This window comes from Copidosoma floridanum, unplaced genomic scaffold (assembly GCF_036245765.1).
Source record: "Copidosoma floridanum isolate Cflo_tuat_1 unplaced genomic scaffold, Cflo_Japanese_pri ptg000008l, whole genome shotgun sequence".
In the NCBI taxonomy this organism is placed as follows: Eukaryota; Metazoa; Arthropoda; class Insecta; order Hymenoptera; family Encyrtidae; genus Copidosoma; species Copidosoma floridanum.
Genome location: NW_028321885.1, coordinates 14,980,630 through 15,001,075, shown reverse-complemented (window position 1 = coordinate 15,001,075; position 20,446 = coordinate 14,980,630). Strand labels below are relative to the sequence as shown.

Here is a 20,446-nt window from a genome sequence, read left to right as displayed (position 1 = left end):
ATTAATTGTAAAATAAGTAAGACACCAATAAGCTTCCTGGGTTGTGTGCAGATTAGCACTTATGTTATTATAATATTTGACATAAGTTATCAAAGCAACTAGTAAGTGCCCCGGAATGTTCGGAGATTGGAGCTTGTCTAATTATTATATTTATCATAAATGATTAAAGCGATCAATAAGCTGTTTGATATGCCTGGTGATTCTTGCTTGCCTTATTATTTTGTTTATTTAAAAATGAGAAAGCGATAAGTAAGCGCTCTGGATTGTGTGGAGATTGCTGCTTGTCTTATCAGCATATTTATTATAAATAAATATCGCAAACAGTAAGTGAAACGGGTTGTGAAGACCCGGAAGCATTTATGCTTGTGTGGGTATTGGCTCTGGCCTGATTTTATTTATTTATTATATATAAAGAAAGCAACTTATAAGCATCATGGGTTGTGTGGTGATTGGTGCTTGCCAGATTATTATACTTATTATAAATTAAGTAAGTGACAATTAAGCATCCAGGATTGTGTGAAGTTTGTCGCTTGTCCTATTATCATATTCACTATTAATTAATAAAGTAATCAGTAAGTCTCATAGGTTGTTAGGAAATTGTGCTTGGCGTTTCCTGGTGAAGTCACTTGCCTAAGTATCTTACTTACTGTGAATTAAGTATCTGATTAGTTACCACCTTGGTTTGTGTGGGGATTGGCGCTTGTCTTATTATAATATTCAGCATAATTAATCAAAGCGACAAGTAAGTGCTACAAGTTGTTAAGTAATTAGCGCTTGCCTTATCATTTCATTTATTATCAATTAAATAAGCCACTAGTAATAGCCCTGGGTGGTTCAAAGATTGGCACCGATATTATCATTTTATTTATTAATAATAATTAAGTTGACCCTTAAGAGCTCCAAGTTGCTTGGTGATTAATGCTTACCTTATGTTTTTATTTATTGTGAATCAAGTAAGTGTCAAGTAAGCGCCCAGGATGGTTTAAGAATTGGCGCTCATGCTATTAATATATTCATTATAAATAATTAAAGCTGCCAGTAAGCAACATGGATTGTTCGGGGATTGTCACTTGCTCTATTATTTTAATTATTGTGAATTAAGTTAGTATGCGCCCCAGGTTGTTTAGGGATTGGCGCTCATGTTATTATTTTATTCATTTAAAATAATTAGAGTGACAAGTATATGCTCCAAGTATCCTAGTGTTTGTCGCTTGCCTTATTATTTTATTATTTTTAAATAAGTGAGCGACCTATAAGCATCCGAGTTGTGTGGGAATGAGCTTTTCTTTTATTGTTATGTTAATCATAAATGTTTTAAGTGACCAGTAAGCGCGACGGTTGGTGTGGAAATTAACGCTTATCTTGTCACTTTCTTTATAAATAATCATTTAAGCAAAACATAAGTGAGATGGGTTGTGTGAAAATTAGCGCTCACTTTATTGTTATATCTAGTATAAGTAGTTAGAGTGACGGCAAGCGCCATGGGTTAAAATAACCCATATCGCTTACTGGCCGCTTTAATTATTAATGATAAACATAATAATAAGACAAGTTTGAATTACCACACAATACGTGGTACTTACTGGTCGTCTATTAATCACAATGTTTAAAAAAAAAGACAGTTACTTATTTCCACACAATGCAGGGCGCATACTTGTCACTTTTTTAATTTACAATGAATAAAATAACAAAGCAAGCAATAATCACCAGGCAAGTAAAAGCGCTTACTGATCATTCACTTAATTGATGATCAATAAAATGATTCAGCAAGCAACAATTCCTACAAAACCGTGTCAATTATTCGACGTTTTGATTATTTATGATAAATATTTTACCAAGACTAGGGCCAACATCTACTTAACTCAGGGCCCTTACTTGTCAGTAACTTTTTTCACAAAAAATAAAATGATAAGGCAAGCGACAATATTATCAGGCAACTCGGAGCCAATACTGGTCTCTTACTTCTTTTACGATGAATAAAATAATAAGGCAAGTGACAATTACGAGATAATTTAAACCACTGAGTGTTCGCTCACTTAGTTTACAATGCATAGAATAATAAGGTTAATAACAATTACGAATAATAAAAAAAGTATTTAACCAAGCAAGAATCACCAGGCAACTTAGAGCGCTTACTATTCGCTTACTTAGTTTAAGATAAATTAAACACAAAGGCAAGTGACAATGACCAGGCAACTTATGACACTTACTTGTCGCTTACTTATTTTACAGCAGATGAAATACCAAGACAAGTGACAACTACAATGCAACTTGGGGTGCTTACTAGTTGCTTACTCAATCTTCAATAAATACAGTATAAATACAAGCGACAATCTGAATGCAACTCAGGGCACTTACTGGTCGCTTTTTTTGTTTCACAATAAATAAAATAATAAGGCAAGCAACAATCACCAGGAAACTTGGAGCGCTCAATAGTTGTTTATTTCATTTACGATGAAAAAAATAATAAGGCAAGTGCATTCACCAGGCAACTTCAGCGCTTACTGGATGCTTTAATTTTTTCTAATAGTTATAATAACAAGACGAGCGCTAATCGCTACACAACCCAGGGCACTTGCTGGTCGCTTACTTATTTAACAATAAATAAAATAACAAGGCAAGTACCAATCACCAGAAAACTCAGGACACCAACTGGTCACTTTGATTATTGATAATGAATATAATTATGAGGCAAGCGCCAATCTTTACACGACCCGGGTAACCTACCTATCGCTTTTTTTATTTACAGAAAATAAAATAATGAGGAAAGTGACAATTACCAGGTAACTTTGACGCTTGCTGGTTGCTTATTTAATTGACAATAGGAAATATAATAAGGCAAGTAACTATCACTAAGCAACGCGAGGCGCTTACTAGTTGTTAACCTAATTTACAATAAATCAAATGATAAGTCAACAGCAAATCCTTACACAACCTGTGCTGCTTACTGGTCGCTTGAATTATTAATAATAAATATAATAATAATAGTAAGACAACCATCGACCTTTACTTATTTTAAGGGGCTCACACTTTGCTTACTTAATTTACAAAAAATAAAATAACAAGGCAAGCTACATCTACTAGGCATTTTATGGTGCTTTCTGGTCGCTTCTCTTATTTGCAGTAACCACAATAATAAGGCCAGCACTAATAATCGCTCAACTCGTTTTACTTACTCGTCGCTTCCAATAATTATAATAAATAAGATAAAAACACAAACGCCAATCCTCTTACCACCCAGGGCGCTAACATGTCGTGTTTTTAATCTTCAATAAATAAGATAATAAGGATAGCAACAATCACCTGGCAACTCGAGGGGCGTACTGGTTGCTTACTTATTTTACAATAAAAAAAAAATTAAGCAAGTGACAATTACCAGGTAACTAGTAGCGCCAATCCCCACAACACCTGCGTAGCTTACTAAACGCTTACTTAATTTGTAATTTATACAATAATTGGGCAAACAACAATTACAAGGCAGCTCAGAGCGCTTACTTTAATAATAATGAATAGAATAATAAAACAAGCGCCAAATTGCAAACAACCCTTACCACTTAGTGGCCGCTTTATTTATTAATGATGAACATAATAATAAGACGAGTGCCAATCCCTACACAACTTATAGCAGTTACTGTTTACCTTAAGTGATTATAATGTATATAAAAATAAGACAATAACTGATGCCCACTAAACCCAGGGGGCATACTTTTTACTTATTTAATTTTTAACAAATAAAATAATAAGGCAAGCAATAATCACTAGGCAAGTTAAAGCAATATCTGATCATTTACCAAATTTATAAAAAATAAAATATGACGGCAAGTAACAATGCCTATACAACCCATGCCGTTTATTTGACGCCATTACTATTTATGATAACTATAATACTAGGATTAGGGCCAGAATACACTTAACCCAGGGCCCTTACTTGTCAGTTTCATAATTCACAATTAATAAAACGATAAGGCACGTGACAATCGCCAGGCAACTCGAAGCCCTTACTGGTCGCTTACTTCTTTTATGATGAATAAAATAATAAGGCAAGTGTTCATCACAAGGTTATTTTAAGCGCTTACTGGTCACTCATCTAATTTACAATATGTAACATAATAATTGTTCGGGTTTTCTTACCAACCGAGCGGGGACCCGCGCCCTGCCATGCAACGTCGGTCGCTGCGCTCTCTCCCGGCTTTCCACCTCGTGCGTCACCGCGCTCGGCCGGTGGCACTCACTCGTGTATGAGGGCTCAGCGAGAAGAGTCATACGCCACGCCAGAGAGAAAGAAGAAGAAGACGACGACTACCCGCCAAAGGGACTATCCTTTGTGCCTTATCTTTTATTTAAAGTGTTGAAAAGCTTTTGTAATCCCCTGCGACTAAATAAAGCAGTCAAAACAAACATTTTGGTCCTTCGAGCTGGATCCCGAGTAGAAGAGCAGCCAACGCCGCAGCTAGGGTGGTCACAGTCTGCGATTCGACTAACACAGCGTCATGTAAGTACAGTTTTAAAAAAAGTTGTGCAATGGAGGTCGTCGTGGTCGACACAGTTCCCACGATTTGACACAGGTGTTGGCCGCGACGAAGTCGTGCCGCCATTAACGCTTGCCTTGCTGGCACTCGCGTTATCAACAGCGTGCACACGGTGGCTGCCACGGTCGCCACAGAGCCCGCGGTTCAGCAGCTGTGCTCAGCCACGGCAGAGATAAGACCGTACGGCTGTCGATGCGACGCTTTGTTCGACGCCATTCGAACGTCAGAAAGCGAGGCTTTCGCGGCCGCCATTAATAGTCGCGATTAAGCGCTCGCGGTGTCCTCATCGGCCGCGGCCGCCATGTTGACCTCGTGTTGCGCGCGTCCACCTCGCGCGGCGGAGCTGTTGCGCTTCGCTGGCTTGGGGGGTCGACGCCGAGGGACAGGCTTCGAAGCTTGTGTAGCTTGCGTGCGCGTTGGCACGCGCGTGGTCTACACACGTCCCTTCTGGCATCCTCGCCCTTTCGTGTTCTCTCTCACACTCTTTGTCTGTTTTTTCTTTCTGGGCGTTCGAAGGCGGTTAAGATGTGGGGCGGTTTGACCTCTGGTTGGCTTGCTCGTTTTTCGGGTGTTCCTCAGGGTACTCTATGTGGACCGCTATTATTTTCTTTATATATCAATGATTTGCCCTCAGCTTATACATCTTGCTCGTGCCACCTCTATGCTGACGACTTTGTACTAAAATTCTCCGGCCCAGTTAGCCAGATCCGTCGTATTGTTGTGGTCTGGAACGATGATCTGGATCATGTTTTGGGTTGGGGTCATGACAATTGTCTTTCTCCTAACTGGCGCAAATCTTTTGCCACATGGTTTGCCTCTAGAAGAAATTTGTCCACCATTCTCAGTGAGGCTGACCATGCCCCTACCCTTGATGGCCAGCTGCTCCAGATCAGCGATACAATTAAGCTGCTTGGTGTCACTCTTGACTCTACCCTTTCTTGGGGCCCTTTTGCAACTAAAACCTCTCGAAAGAGTTATGCTGCCCTCGCTCGTCTTCGGAGATGCCGCGACGCCTTGCCCCGTTCAATTCGCCTGAATATAGTGAATGCCCTCGTGTTCCCCTATTTTGATTTCTGTTCTGGCATTGCATTGGACCTATCAGGTGTTTTGGTTACTAAGTTGTTTCGTTGCAGAAATGCTGCTTCAAGATTTGTCACCGATGTTGGTCGTTCCGAACACATCACCCCTGTATACAGAGCACTTCGTATACTGCCTTTTACTGAGCAACGAGTATACCTCTCGTTGTGCCTCTTGGTCTCGATCTTGCGGAATGGTCTACCTGAGTACCTTGCTAATCAACTCCAGTTTAGGCCTCTTGGAGATTGTGGCTCCCTTCGTCACTTCCAATTTGATTTGGTGATCCCATATGCTAGCACCTCTTACTATCAAAATTCGTTCCGCGTAGCTGGTCCGCGACTATAGAATACTCTTCCGCATGATCTACGCCGATGCTATGATCGGCCCTGTTTCAGGGTGCTCCTTTACAGTTACTTTTTTGATAAGACGTTTGGTCACCTTTAGTTTGCAAGTGTTCTGCTCATAGCTCATTACTATTTACTAAATTGTTATGTTTTTATATTTGATTTTTTAATTTTTTTTTTGTTTTTGTTTCCTTCTCTCATATATATATATATATATATATATATATATATATTTATATTTTCTTTTCTTAAAGTTTATTTCTTTATTTTTGTTATACCTTTTTTTTTATGATTTATTAATGCGAATTTTGTTAGGCTAATGCCATTGTATTAGCTCAGTCATTTTGTTTCTTTTATTATATATACATTATGCCTCGGCGTTGTAGGACCTTGAGTCCATTGTCGATGAAATAAATTCAACTCAACTCAACTCTTTCCCTTTTACTCTCCTTCTATCTGTTTTGTCTGCCGTCGATGCGCCGCGCGTCGACAGCTGTGTCGCGTCTGGCGATGACATGGCCCCGCCGCTCGTGGCCCGGAGGCAAGACATGCTTCGTGCAAACGTCAAGCTGGTGATCGTTTTTTCAGGTCGAACGACGACTGGACGAGCCTGCTCGGCTCCCAGAGCGCCCTCGCCGGCGTCATCAGCCGGTTTGCATAAGACGTCGAGAAGATCAACCCCCCGAACTGGAGCCTAGGTCTCGTGGAAGTAAGGCTCGAGCTGCTGGACGGCTACTAAAACACTCTCCAGGCCAATCACGTTAGTCTCCTGAAGTCACCGCCGCCCGAGAAGCTGAAGTTGATTGACCAGATGTACTCGACGGCAGAGTCGGACTATATCGCCTCTCGATCACGCCTCTACAACGCAAGAAACACCCTCACATCTCTCCCTGGCCCGGGCGGCGCCGACCTGGACCGTCATAACTTGAGACATGAAGCCCGCTTGCCCAAGATCAGCATCCCTTTCTTCTCGGGGAAGTAAGAGGATTGGAAAAGTTTTCGGGACCTCTTCCGCGCGCTCGTCTACGATGATAAACAGCTCACCGATGTGGAGAGGCTGTTTTATTTGAAATCCTTGGTGGACGGAGACGCCAAGGCCGCTCTCGACACCGTTCAGACCATCAGTGCCAATTACCCAACGGCTTGGGCCTTACTCGAAGCGCGTTTCAAGCACCGCCGTCTTCTTATCCATGATCATATCACGGTGCACCGTTACATTAAGTCTCTGAAGGAAAAGTCAGCTCGAGGGCTTCAGGGTCTCCTCGAAACCCTGGGAAAACATCAAGATCAGCTGGAAGCTCTGGGTCGCCCTGTGTCTCAGTGGGACGACTGGATTTTCTCCTGCGCGATGACTTGCATGGATCCGACGACCCAAAGCGCGTGGGAGGACGAGATCGAGTGACTGGAGAGCGCTGGCACGGACACCACGGCGGAAGTTGCCACTTTTGCTGCCTTGACGACTTTCCTTCGCCGACAGTGCCGCGCGCTCAGCTCCGTCGAGGCCTCTCGTCCTGCTCGTTCAGCCAACACGGCCAGCATGCGCTCTCCGGCCGCCCTGTTTCCTGGATAAAACTTTAGAGCCCTTGCCACCAGTGGCTCGCTGCCGCTATGCCCGTCATGCAGAGAGTCGCACTACCTGGGTCACTGCGCGCAATTTCAAGGCCTTGACGCGCAGGCCCGGCGATGCATGGTCTATCAAGGGCAGTTATGTTTTAACTGCCTGAGATCAGGTCACGCAGTAAAGTTCTGCCCTTCACGGTCCGTCTGCCAGCAGTGCAGGGAGCCCCACCACAGTCTGCTGCACAAGAGCAACCATCGGCGCAAGCCTGAATCGGATCAGCGTCCCTCTTCGCCCAAGAAGCCGAAAGTCGACCCCGCGGGCCTGTCCGCCACCGACTCACAGCGTCAGGGGCCTCCATCGTCCTGACTGGCCGTACTTCCGACCGCTCTTGTCCAGCGAACCGGTCCTACCGGCCGACGAGTCGCTGGTCTAGCTCTCCTTGATGCGTGCTCTGAGGTTACACTTATCTTCATCCGGTTGGCCCAGCAGCTCGGCGCAGCGCTAGAAGTCAACAAGGCGAGCATTCATGGGGTTGAGGAAGGGTTAACCATCCCTTCGTGAACCCGAGCGCATCTACGCCTTGAAACTAGAGAGCATGCACCGCCAATCCACCTGACAGCGCTCTGCTTGCCGCGGCTTAAGCTCACCAATCCGTCTGCCCCCTTGCACCCAGCCGTGATGAGACAGTGGCTTGATCTTGAGCCTCTGGCCGATCTAGCGTTTGGCACACCTTGCCGTGTAGACATTCTGCTCGGAGTCGACGTTTACCACCGCCTCATTGAACCAGGTTACGTTCAGCGTGACGAGCTCGTCGGACAGCGCACGGCTCTTGGCTGGACTCTCGTCGGCCGTGCCCCTGGCCTGGGCTCGAACGCCCTCATCGCAGGCACAACTCTGCACACGAACACTCAGTCACCCTGGGATCAAGAGCTGGCTGCGCAGTTCCAGCGATTCTGGGAGATCGAGGAGGTGCCACATGTCAGCCACCGAGCGCCTGAGGATGTGGAATGCGAGCGAATCTTCGCTGATTATCATCGCGCTGACGACGGGCGTTACATTGTGCAACTTCCGATAAAACATGACGCTGTGCGCCTCCTTGGTGACAGTCTGCAGGGCGCCACCGCGGGCTTGCGCTCGTTGCATCGTCGGCTGCAGCGGACTTTCGAGATGGCTTCTGAGTACGCCCGGTTCATGGCAGAGTACATTGCCCTCGGTCATATGAACCCCCTAACTGATGACCAACTCACTGCATCGCACCGTCAAGTGCACTAAATCCAACATCACGGCATTTGGCAGCACGGTGACCAAGGTCGCAAACTGCGCGTTGTTTTCAACGCGTCGAGCCCGACTTTCAGTGGCTATAGCATAAACGACGTGCTCTATGCTGGTCCTCGGCTCCAGACGGCTGTCTGCAGTGTGCTTCTGCGTTGGCGTCGTCACCGGATTGCGTTCTGTACTGACGTTCGCATGATGTTCCGCCAGATCCTGATTGACGAACGCGATGATGACCTGCAGCGCATTCTGTGGAGCTCCGACCCCAAGCAGCCACCTACGCACTACCAACTGCTCACTGTTACCTGCGGTGCCTCGTGCTCCCCGTATCTGTCACTACGGGTCGTACAGCAGCTGTGCGAGGATGACGGCCGCCGCTGGCCCGAGGCCGTCCCAGTGGTGATGAACGATCGCTACGTTGATGGCATCCTTTCCGGCGCTGATGACATCGGCTCGGCCAAGCGTCTGCGCGACCAGCTGATCGAACTTCTTCAAGCGGGCGGTTTCCCTCTGCGAAAGTGGGTTGCCAGCACGCCCAAGCTTCTCAAAGACCTTCTTGAAGACGTCCGCCTCCGTCCTACTTGGGATCAGCTCAGTGTTGAAGGCCTTGTCAGCGAACTGGGCGTAGGCTGGGACCCGCCCTCGGATTTCTTCCATTTGACGCCGCCCGTTGTCGAATCTCAAACGACAAAGAGATTCATGCTCGCCGCGCTCGCAGGCTTGTTTGATCCGTGTGGCTGGCTTGCCCCGATCGTGTTGAACGCCAAGCTTTTACTGCAAGACCTGTGGCGCGCGCGCTTGGACTGGGACGAGAACGTACCGTCCTCCATGATTCGCCGCTCGACCGCTTTCACCGCCGAGCTGCAGGCCATTCCCGGGTTTTCTCTGCCTCGTTGGATTGGTATGTCTCCGTTGTCGAATGTCCAGCTGCATGTGTTTTCTGACGCCAGTCGCCGTGCTATGGCTGCTGCTGTATATTCGCGGCTGCGGTCTTCAGATGGGCCCGCTCTCTGCCACATACTTCTCGCTCGTACTAAGCTTGCACCCATCCGCGCGCTCAAGCCGATGACCGAGCTCACCGCTCGCATGACCATCCCACGTCTAGAATTGCGAGCGGCCCTCATCGCCGCCAAGCTTCTTCGCTCAGCAGCCAGCGAGTTGGGAGTCGCGATCGAGCACTGCCACGCTTGGTGCGACTCTCAAATTGTGCTCCACTGGATACGCTCCGATCAGCTGGCCAACAACGTGCTCGTCGACAACTATGTCGCTCAGATCCAGGAGGTCCTGCCACCCAGTGCCTGGCGATACGTGCCGTCGCAATCGAATCTGGCCGACTTAGCCACCAGAAGTGCCGACATGAGTGGTCTCCGACAGCAGCCCCTGTGGTAGAGAGGCCCCACGTGGCTGGCTCAGGACGACAAGTCTTGGCCCCAGGAGACACTGCCTCCGCCCACGCCCACGCTCTCACTCTGCTGCGCCTTTCGCGCGCCTGAATCGGACCTGCTGCAGCTCTTCTCGAGCTTGCGTGCTGTACTGGGCCTCCTCGTGCGCGTTCGTCGATGGGTGCGACACCGCTTGCAGCGCATGCCCACCCGTTCTGTGCTTTCGCCGTTGACGCCGTCTGAGATTCAGGACGCTTTTCTGGCCTCGGTTTAGTCAATCGATGACGTTTGAGGATGAGTTGGCACTCCTGTGGAAGCGTAAACGTCTTCCGAAACGGAGCCCTTTGACCTCTCTTGCTGCCTTTCTCGATGTCGACGGTGTTGTGCGTGTTGGCGGGCGGCTCGATTACTCATTGGTGTCTTACGAAGAGAAGCACCCTCTTCTCCTTAGCGGAACATCGCCGCTCGCTCGACTCGTGGTCTCTTGGGCTCACGCACGCGCCCTCCATGGTGGATATCGCGTTACCAGCGCATACCTCTCCAGGCGTGCCTGGATTCTCGGCGGGCCACGCAGAATCAAGGCTCACATTAGAGGATGCGTCATCCTTGCCCGGTTACAGGCCCGCTATTCAAGCCAGTTGATGGCTCCGCTGCCCGCGTCTCGCGTCACGCTGTCTCGCGCTTTTGGTCACACTGGAGTCGATTACGCCGGGCCCTTCTCCGTGCTTTCATCGAAGGGATGGGGGATCTGGACCACAAAGGGCTACATTGCTGTCTTCGTGTGCATGACCACCAAAGCCGTGCATCTGGAGCTTGTCGGCAACCTTTCTGCGGCCACCTTCTTGGGTGCTCTCACCTGTTTCTCCGGTCGTCGAGGCCGACCATCCGAGCTTTGGAGCGACAACGCCACCTGCTTCCGTCGAGCTGATTTGGAGCTCTGCGAGGCGTTGCAGGGCGCAGAATTTAACTGGGATCTATTCGCCGGGACACTTGCCTCTTAGGGGGTTTCCTGGCAGTTCATTCTTCTTGGTGCGCCACATTTTGGAGGACTCTGGGAGGCCGCAGTCAAGTCGACCAAGAGTCATCTACGCCGTGTGCTCGGCTCTCGTCATCTAACATATGATGAGTTCTCTACGGTTCTCGTTGGAATTGAGGCCGTGTTGAATAGCCGCTTGTTGACGTCCTTCTCTGGCGATCCCTCTGACCTCAAAGTGCTCACGCCTGGACATTTCCTCATCAGGGCTCCCGTCAATTCCATCATAGCTAACCCCGCTGCAGAGAATTCGGACCTGCTCACGCACTGGGAGCTCGTCAAGGCCGTTTGCTTCCATTTCTGGACGCGCTGGGGCCGTGAGTATCTAAATACTCTCCATCAGAGGCCGAAATGGAGCGCTGTTCGTCGGAACTTCTCGGTGGGGGACCTGGTGGTTCTTCTTGACCCTACGCTGCTACAGTCCAGCGGACGCTGGCCTCTGGGCCGTATCACCCGCATACACCCTGGATCCGATGGACTCCTCCGTGCTGCTGCCGTCATTACGGCCACCGGCGAATACGTGCGGCTCATTGTCAAGCTTGCGCAGCTCCCTGTGGCACCTGCGGACTCTAGCCTCCCTGCGACGGACTATCAAGGGACTCCCCCCGCTTCGGCGGGCGGTGACTAGGGTTTCGCTCTTGGATCGAGGCGGGCGGGATGTTCGGGTTTTCTTACCAACCGAGCGGGGACCCGTGCCCTGCCATGCAACGTCGGTCGCTGCGCTCTCTCCCGGCTTCCCACCTCATGCGTCACCGCGCTCGGCCGGTGGAACTCACTCGTGTACGAGGGCTCAGCGAGAAGAGTCGCATGCCACGCCAGAGGGAAAGAAGAAGAAGACGACGACTACACACCGAAGGGACTATCCCTTGTGCCTTATTTTTTATTTAAAGTGTTGAAAAGCTTTTGTTATCCCCTGCGAATAAATGAAGCAGTAAAAACAAACAATAATGCAAGTAAAAATCATGAGGTAACTTAGGGCGCTAACTTGTCGCTTACCTAATTAACAATAGAAAAAATGTCAAGGCAAGTGGCAATTACCAGGTAGCTCGGGGCACTTACTATTTGCGTACTTATTTTACAGAGAATTTAATACTAATGCAAGTGACAATTACCATGCAACTCATAAGACTTACTAGTCGCTCACTCATTTTACAATAAATAAAATACCAAGGCAAGCGAAAATCACTAGGAAACTTGGGGCGTTTACTAGGCGTTTACTTATTTTACAGTGAATGAAATACCAAGGCCAGCAAAAATCGCTTGGCAACTTAGAGTACTTAGTGGTCACTAACTTAATTTAAAGTAAATGAAATAATAAGCATGCGTTCATAACTAGGTACCAGTAACACAGAACAGTTACTGGTAACTTACCTAGTATACATTAAATAAAATAAAATAACAAGCACTAATCTGTTAATATACCACAGCTCTGAACTGTCACTTACCTGATTTATAATAAATAAAATACTAAGACAAGAGAAGATCACCCTGCAACTAAGGGCGCTCTTAGCACACTTACATATTTTACAATAAATAAAATAATAGGGCAAGCGAATATTAACAGGCAACTTAGAGTGCTTCCTAATAATTTATTTATTTTAGAATAAATAGAATTAAAAGGCGATTACAAATCCCCCTCACAATCCGTGTAGCTTACTGGTTGCTTTTATTATCTATGATAAATATAATTAGAGGACAAGTGCCAGTTTTCACGCAATCCAAACATGTTGCTTGTTTGATTAACAATAAATAAAATACTAAAGCAAGCGAAAAATACTAAGCAACTAGGGGCCGTTACTAGTCACTTAAAAAATTTACAAACAATATAATAAATAGGCAAGCCCTAATTTTCTAACAATCCATATTTTTTAATGGTCGCATTTATTGTTTTACATAAATCATATAATAAGACAAGCGCCAATCTCCACACAACCCGTGACGCTTACTGGTCGCCTTAATTGTTTATGATAAATATACTAAGAAGACATGCGCTACTCCCAACACAACTCCGAGCGTCAAAATGTTGCTTACGTAACTTACAATAGAAAAAATCGTACGACAAGCGACAATTACTAAGTAACTCAGATGCATACCGGTTGCTTACTTATTTTACTATGAATAAAATAATAAGGCAAGCGACAATCACAAGGCAATTTGGGGTGCTTACTGGTCGCTTGCTTCATTGACAATAAATAAAATAATAAGACAAGCCCAAATACCTTTAGAACCCGTTTTGCTTACTGGTCACTTTAATTATTTATAATAAGTATAGTAATACGATAAGCGTAGATCACTACACAACCCAGTGTGTTTACATGTTGGTTGATTAAATAACAATACATAAAATGAAAGAGCAAACGACCATCACTTAGCAACTAGGGGCGTTAACCAGTCGCGTTAATTATTTATGATGAATATAATAGTAATAAAACGAGCTTAAATCCCCTTGCAACACAGGGTGCTTAGTTATTGCTTTTTTAATTTACAATAAATAAAATAATCAAGCAAGTCCACATCCCCTTACAATACGTATTGCTCACTGCTTGTTTTAATTATTAATGACAAATATACTAATAAGCCAAGCGCCAATTACTACACGACCCTGGGTGATCACGTATTGCTTACTTAACTTACAATAAATAAAATGAAAAGGCAAGCAACAATCACAAGGTTACTTGGGGCCCTAACTTGTAACTTACTTTATTTCCAATAAGTAGAATAATAAAGCAAGCACAAATTAAAAGACAACCCGTGTCACTTACTGGTGGCCTTAATCATTTATTATTAATATAGCAATAAAAATAAGACAAGTGACAATCTCTACGTTACCTGGGGAGCTTACTTATCGTTTACTTAATTTACAATAAATAAAATATTGAGGCAAGTAAAAAACACCAGGCAACTTGGGGCGCCTAATGATCGGTTTATTAATTTACACTAAGTAAAATGATGAGGCAAGTGTCACTTTTCTCTTAACCTGTGTTACAATAAGACAATCACCAACTCCTACACAACACAGGTCACTTACTATTTGGTTACTTAATCTAATAATTAGAATCATAAGGCATATGGCAATTAACAAGCAACTTAAAAAGCTCACTGGTCACCTTAATTATTTATAATGAATATTATGGCTAGACAAATGCCATACCCCATACAACAGAGAGTGTTTACTTGTCGCTTACTTAATTTACAACCAATAAATAATATAATAAGGCAAACGTGAATCACCAGGCTACCCAGAGCTTCTACTAGTTACTCACTTAATTTCCAATAAATAAAATTATAATGCAAGCGCCAATCTCTACACATGCCATGTCGCTTATAAGTGACTTTGATTATTTATACGAACTATAATAGTAGGATTTGTGCTTATTTTCACAAAACACAGGGCGTTTACTTGTAACTTTCTTTACTAACAATGAATTAAATAAAAAGGCAAGTGAAAATCACCAGGCAACTCAGAGCACTTACTCGTCGCTTTTTTATTTTACAATGAATAAAATAATAAGGCAAGCAAAAATCACCAGGCAATTTAGAGCGCTTACTGATCACTTACTTTTCTTACGTAAAATTAAGTCATAACGCGAGTGACACTCACGAGGCAACTTTGGGCACTTAATGGTTAGTTACTTGATTTAAATACTTTTGTAGTGTAATTTAAAATAATGCAAGCAACAATCACCCAGCAGTTAGAAGTGCTTATTGGTCACTTACGTCATTTTCAATAGATTAAATAATACAGCATGTGCCAATCTTCACACGACCTTTGTCGCTTATTAGTCACTTCATAAATTTATAATGAATATGATAGTAAAACTATCGCGAAATTTCATTCTACCCATGGCCCTTACTTGTCAGTTACTCGATTGGCAATAAATAAAATAGTCAGGCACGCGACTGTCACTGGAAAACTCGAAGTCCTTGCTGGTCGCTTACTTATTTTACGAGAAATAGAATAACAAGGCAGATGATAATCCCGAGGTAACTTAAAGCGCTTATTGGTCACTTACTTCTTTTACAGTAAATAAAATAATGAGTAAAACAACAATTACAAGGCAACTTGAGGCGCTTACTGGTCACTTACCTAATTTACAATAAATTGAACAATAAGACAAGCGCAAATCTTCACACAAACTGAGACACTTACTTGTCGCTTACTTAATTTACAATGAATAGAATAATAAGGCGATCAACAATTACTAGGCATTTCAGGGTGCTTTTTAATCGCTTTCTTTATTTGCAATAGCTAAAATAATAAGGCAAGCCCTTATCTCTAGTTAATCCACGTCACTTACTCGTCAATTTAAATATTTATGATGATTAAAATAATAAGACCAGCGCCCATCTCCACACAACCCAATGCGCTTACATGTTGCTTTCTTAATTTACAATAATCAAAATAATCAGACTTGCAATTGTTATCAGGAAACTTGGAGAATTACTAATAACTTTGATATTTTACAATGAAAAATTTAATAAAGCAAGCAACAATCAAGAGGCAACTTAGAGCGCTAACTTGTCGCTTACTTGAATAACAAAAAAAGGCAAGCAAGAATTATTAGGCAACTCAAAGCGCTTACTATTCGCTTACATATTTTACAATAAATATAACAATCAAGCAAGCAATGATTACCAGGCAACTTGTAGCACTAATTAGTCGCTTACTTATTTAACAATATAAGAAATACTAAGGCAAACGACAATTACTAGGCAACTCGAAGTGCTGACTAGTCATTTACTTAATTTACAATCAATACATACAAAGACAAGCGCTCATACCCTCACATTTGAGGGTACTTACCAGTCGCTTAATTCATTTACAATAAACAAAATAATAGGGCAAGCGTCAATACCATCACAACTCGTATTGCTGACTGGCCACTTACTGTATTAATGAATAATAGAATAATCAGGCAAGCAACAATCTCAAGGCAACTCGGGGTGCTTACTGTTTGCTTACTCTCAATTAGTAAGAAAATCACTTATTTTCACATTACCTAGGGTGCAAACTTGTCTTATATAATAAACGATAAGTAGAATAATAAGGCAAGCAATCAATACTAGGCAACTGAAAGCCCTTACTGATCATTTTCCTAATTGATGATGAATAAAATAATACGGCAAGTAACAATTACTACAAAAACCATGTCGATTATTTAACGTTTCGATTGTTTATTATAATTGTATTACTAAGAATAAGGCTGGAATCTACTTAACCTAGGGCCCTTACATGTCACTTACTTAATTTACCGAAAATAAAATAATAAGGCTCACAATAATTACCAGACTATTCGGGGCGAGTACTGGTTGCTTACTTCTTTTACATTGAAAAATATGATAAAGCAGGTGACAATCAAGAAGCAACTCGAAGCGCTTACATGTCACTAAAAAAAATAATAAGGCAAGTGACAATTATTTGGTAAAGTTGGGCACCTAATGGTTTTTTTTTTATTTGCTACAATTAAAATAATAACGAATGCGCCAGTACCCACACAACATGTGTCGCTTACTGGATACTCAATTCATAATTCATACAATAATCACGCAAGCAACAATTACAAGGCAACTCAGCGCGCATACTACTCACTTACTCTAATAATAATAAACAAAATTATAAGATAAGCACCAATTGTCAGCTTTACATCCAGTGGCTACTTGCTACTTGCTTTCGTCATTAATGATAAATACAATAATAAGACAAGCGCTGATCTCCACACAATTTGTAACGCTTATCAGTTGCTTTAATTATTTACTATGAATAAGATAGTAAAAAAGCGCCAATTTTCTTGCAAATAGTGGTAATTACTGGTCACTTTTACTATTTATAGTAAGTATAATAATTAGGCAAGTGCCAATCTCTACAAAACCTGGGGCTCTTTCTTATCTCTCACTTAATTTACAATAAATAAAATAAAAAGGCAAGTGACAATCACCACACAACCCAGGGCATTTACTGATCGCTTTAAATATTTAAACTTATTATTATAATCAGGAAAAAGCCATTTTGCAATACATAAAGAAAAAAGACCTGAGCCAATTCCCACACAACCTGTAGCACTTACTGGTCACTTGAATTATTTTTGATAAATAAAATAATATGACAAGCACTCATCCCCAGACGACTTGTGGCGCTCACGGGTTGCTGTCATTATTTATGATAAATAATATATTAAGGCAAGCACCAATTCAAACACAACCCGTATTTCTCACAGGTTGCTTTAATTATTTATGATAATTGTAATAATAAAAAAAGCGCTCATCTCTACACAACCCAAGGCTCTTATTTGTAGCTTCCTAACTCTACAACTTATAAAATAATAAGGCAAGAAACAGTCACTAGGCAATTCGAAGCGCTCACTCGTCACTCACCTGATTTTTCGTAAATGGAAGAAAAAAAAAGAGCCTATTTCTGCACAACCAGTGTAACTTACTGGTCACTTTTAATATTTATGACACATATAATTCTGAGACAAGCACCAATTTCTACACAACCTGGGGCCCGGACTTGTTGTTAACGTAATTTACTTAAAAAAAAAAAAAAAATAAGGAAAGTGACAATCACCAGGCAACTTGGGGTGGTTACTATTTGCTTACTTAATCAACAATACAAAAAAATAAGGCAAGCGACAGTCACCAGGCAAGTCGAAGCGCTTACTGGCCTTTTCCTAAGCTCACAATAAATAAAATTATAAGGCGAGCGACAATAACTAGGCAACTAAGGGCACTTTCTAATCGCATACTTTATCAACAACAAATAAAATAATAAGGCAAGCACCAATCACAACAAAACTTATGTTACTTATTGGTCGCTTTAATTATCCATGGTAAATACAATGCTAAGACAAGTGCCACTTCCTACACAACCTAAGGCATATACTTGTCACTTACTTAAGTAATAATTTATAAAATAATAATGCAAGCGACAGTAACCAGGCAACTCGAGGCGCTAACTTGACGCTTTAATTATTTATTACTAATGCAATAATAAGGCAAGCACCCATTTCCACACAACTCGTGTGGCTTACTGATTGTTAAAGCTATTTATGATGAATGTAATTATTTCCACACACACCAAATATCACTTACTGATCAGGGCCGGATTATGCCTTTTGCCGCCCTACGCCAATATCATTGTGCCACCCTCTCGAGGAGAGCGTTTTTCTATATATATATATATATATATATAATCAAATAATTTGTGACTCCCTTTAATCTCTGAAAAAATTAAATTAACAATTATCTGTCGTTCTGCACAGCGTGGTTAAGGCATGTTTTTTAAAGAATTGAACAGAAAAAGTTTATTTAATTTTAATATTTGTAAACGAACGCAAGTAAACACACTTTTGTAGCAGCGGCCTAAGTTTTGGGTAAGTTCAGACCACCGTGGAACGGACACATTTGCTAAATCTTCGACCCTGAACAAACTTTATGAGTCGGAAATCTGTGCATTCGCTTGTCAGCTGAATTAGGTACGTACGAACAAGAAAACAACAAAACAAAAAACAGCTTTACATTCCAAGTTTGGTTATTGTATGTACTTATAGTGATTTTGCATTGATCTGCGTCATGCAATAGAAGAATAACCTGATATTTTTTTGAGTAAGTATTTTTCCATACCCCCATTAGTAATATTTCAGCGAGATCATCGTGTTTTTGTCTGGTTTGGCTAAATATAAAATATGAGCTCTAAATATTACTGAGTTGTAATTTGTACTTTAGGTTAAAATGAGTTCTCGTGAAAGATTAAGTGGAGCTAAGTATAAACAAATTGCTAAAGAGAAGTCGAAACGTTTTGAAGAAGAAGTTTTAGCTAAAATCCCAAAGCTCGATAGTTTCTTTTTAACAAACGAGTCTACATCAGAGACTGAACCTACAAGTGAACGTAAGTATTTTCGAGTGTTTTCAGAACTTGAATAAGAATAAACGTGATTAAATCAAATCTTGATCCATTCTCTTCTTTTTTCGAAAGAATAACATACGAATGTGTACATAACCTATATCTCAAATTATAATGAAAGCGTGTAAGTACATCAAACCATACACCGGGCACCGGTGCATCAAGCCAATCATAATACCTATCCTAAATAGTCTATTATACTCTAAAAAGTAAGATGCACTTTGTATCTGACATATGATCGTCCATGTAATACAATGTGAATAAGCAAAAAGCTTGCATTTATATTTATCTACACATGTATAATGAGCTGATAGTACTTCATTTTTGTTCAAATAGTCGCTTTTCATATTTGCTAAATTTACTTTGCTGTTTATCCATTGATTATATCTTATTATTATATCGGGGAATAATACCTTAAGAGAATTTTTATCGTTTTAATTACAGAAGAAAGTAACTTGACTCTGCAGGCGGAGAATCTCCAAGTTACTTCTGCAATCAACGATTCTACAAAAATTGATGAAGAACTGTCTTCTTTGCGTGATCAGCCATCCGTCACTTCAGAAGTGAATGAAAACAATGAAAGTCAGATTTTGACAGCCAGTGCGAATGATGAAGTGATGCCGAAAAATTTAAAGTCCGTTAATCACGTAAGTGATGATCCTGCGGAGTGGATCATTAATGAAGTAACAATTAATACTTTTTTACAAAGAGGATTTAAACAAAACGTTGATTGTTTTGATTCGTCTGCAACAAAACGTGTTATTTATGGTCGATCGCGATACTTTTCTAAATCTATTTTCACGCGTACTTTTGCAAATGGACAAACTCAGCCTCACCAGTGGCTCATTTATTCAAAAAGTGAAAATGCAATTTTCTGTGGCCCCTGCAAACTCTTCGGCGAATCACAAAATTTGACTGTTGGTTACACAGATTGGAGTAACGTCTATCAGCGAGTTAAGGAGCAATTTTGGTTCGATTAGAAATGGAAATTATATGATGATGTTAGAAGTCATTGCCGAGTTTGATCCTTTTCTTTCTAATCATATGAAAACTTATGGCAATGCAGGAAAAGGTTCAATATCATATTTGTCATCAACAATATGCGATGAATTCATACAACTGATGCCTGAGAATCTTTTGAAAAAAATCATTTGTGAGGTTAAAGTCGCAAAATATTTTTCTATCAGTGTTGATTCCACATCTGATATCTCACACGTCGACCAACTTTGTTTAATTTTGCGATATGTTGACACTGCAGGCGTCCCGAGAGAGAGATTTCTCAAATTTATCCCAAATTGTGGACATAAATCTGAGAACTTGACTACTACCGTACTCTCTACATTAGAAG

At 42.4% G+C, this 20,446-nt stretch overlaps 3 protein-coding genes across 3 annotated transcripts; all 3 read left to right on the top strand.

The window, feature by feature from the left end:
- Positions 1 to 8,189: 8,189 nt before the first annotated feature.
- LOC149375318 (uncharacterized) lies at positions 8,190 to 8,783 on the top strand. Its single transcript, XM_089589237.1, has one exon. The coding sequence runs from the start codon at positions 8,190 to 8,192 to the stop codon at positions 8,781 to 8,783; it is 594 nt and encodes a 197-aa protein (XP_089445363.1).
- A 198-nt stretch (positions 8,784 to 8,981) lies between these two features.
- Positions 8,982 to 10,172, top strand: LOC149375317 (uncharacterized). Its single transcript, XM_089589235.1, has one exon. It carries the CDS (start codon positions 8,982 to 8,984, stop codon positions 10,170 to 10,172), a length of 1,191 nt encoding a protein of 396 aa, XP_089445361.1.
- A 274-nt stretch (positions 10,173 to 10,446) lies between these two features.
- On the top strand, positions 10,447 to 11,826 carry LOC149375316 (uncharacterized). Its single transcript, XM_089589234.1, has 2 exons — positions 10,447 to 11,121; positions 11,167 to 11,826. The coding sequence occupies exons 1-2, from the start codon at positions 10,447 to 10,449 to the stop codon at positions 11,824 to 11,826; spliced, it is 1,335 nt and encodes a 444-aa protein (XP_089445360.1).
- Positions 11,827 to 20,446: the final 8,620 nt, after the last annotated feature.

Coding starts and splice junctions, on each gene's coding strand:
- LOC149375317 (XM_089589235.1), top strand. CDS start 8,982: ATGTTCCGCCAGATCCTGATTGACGAACGCGATGATGACCTGCAGCGC.
- LOC149375316 (XM_089589234.1), top strand. CDS start 10,447: ATGACGTTTGAGGATGAGTTGGCACTCCTGTGGAAGCGTAAACGTCTT. Junction 11,122..11,166: donor TCTGCGAGGCGTTGCAGGGC/GCAGAATTTAAC, acceptor CTTGCCTCTTAG/GGGGTTTCCTGGCAGTTCAT.
- LOC149375318 (XM_089589237.1), top strand. CDS start 8,190: ATGAGACAGTGGCTTGATCTTGAGCCTCTGGCCGATCTAGCGTTTGGC.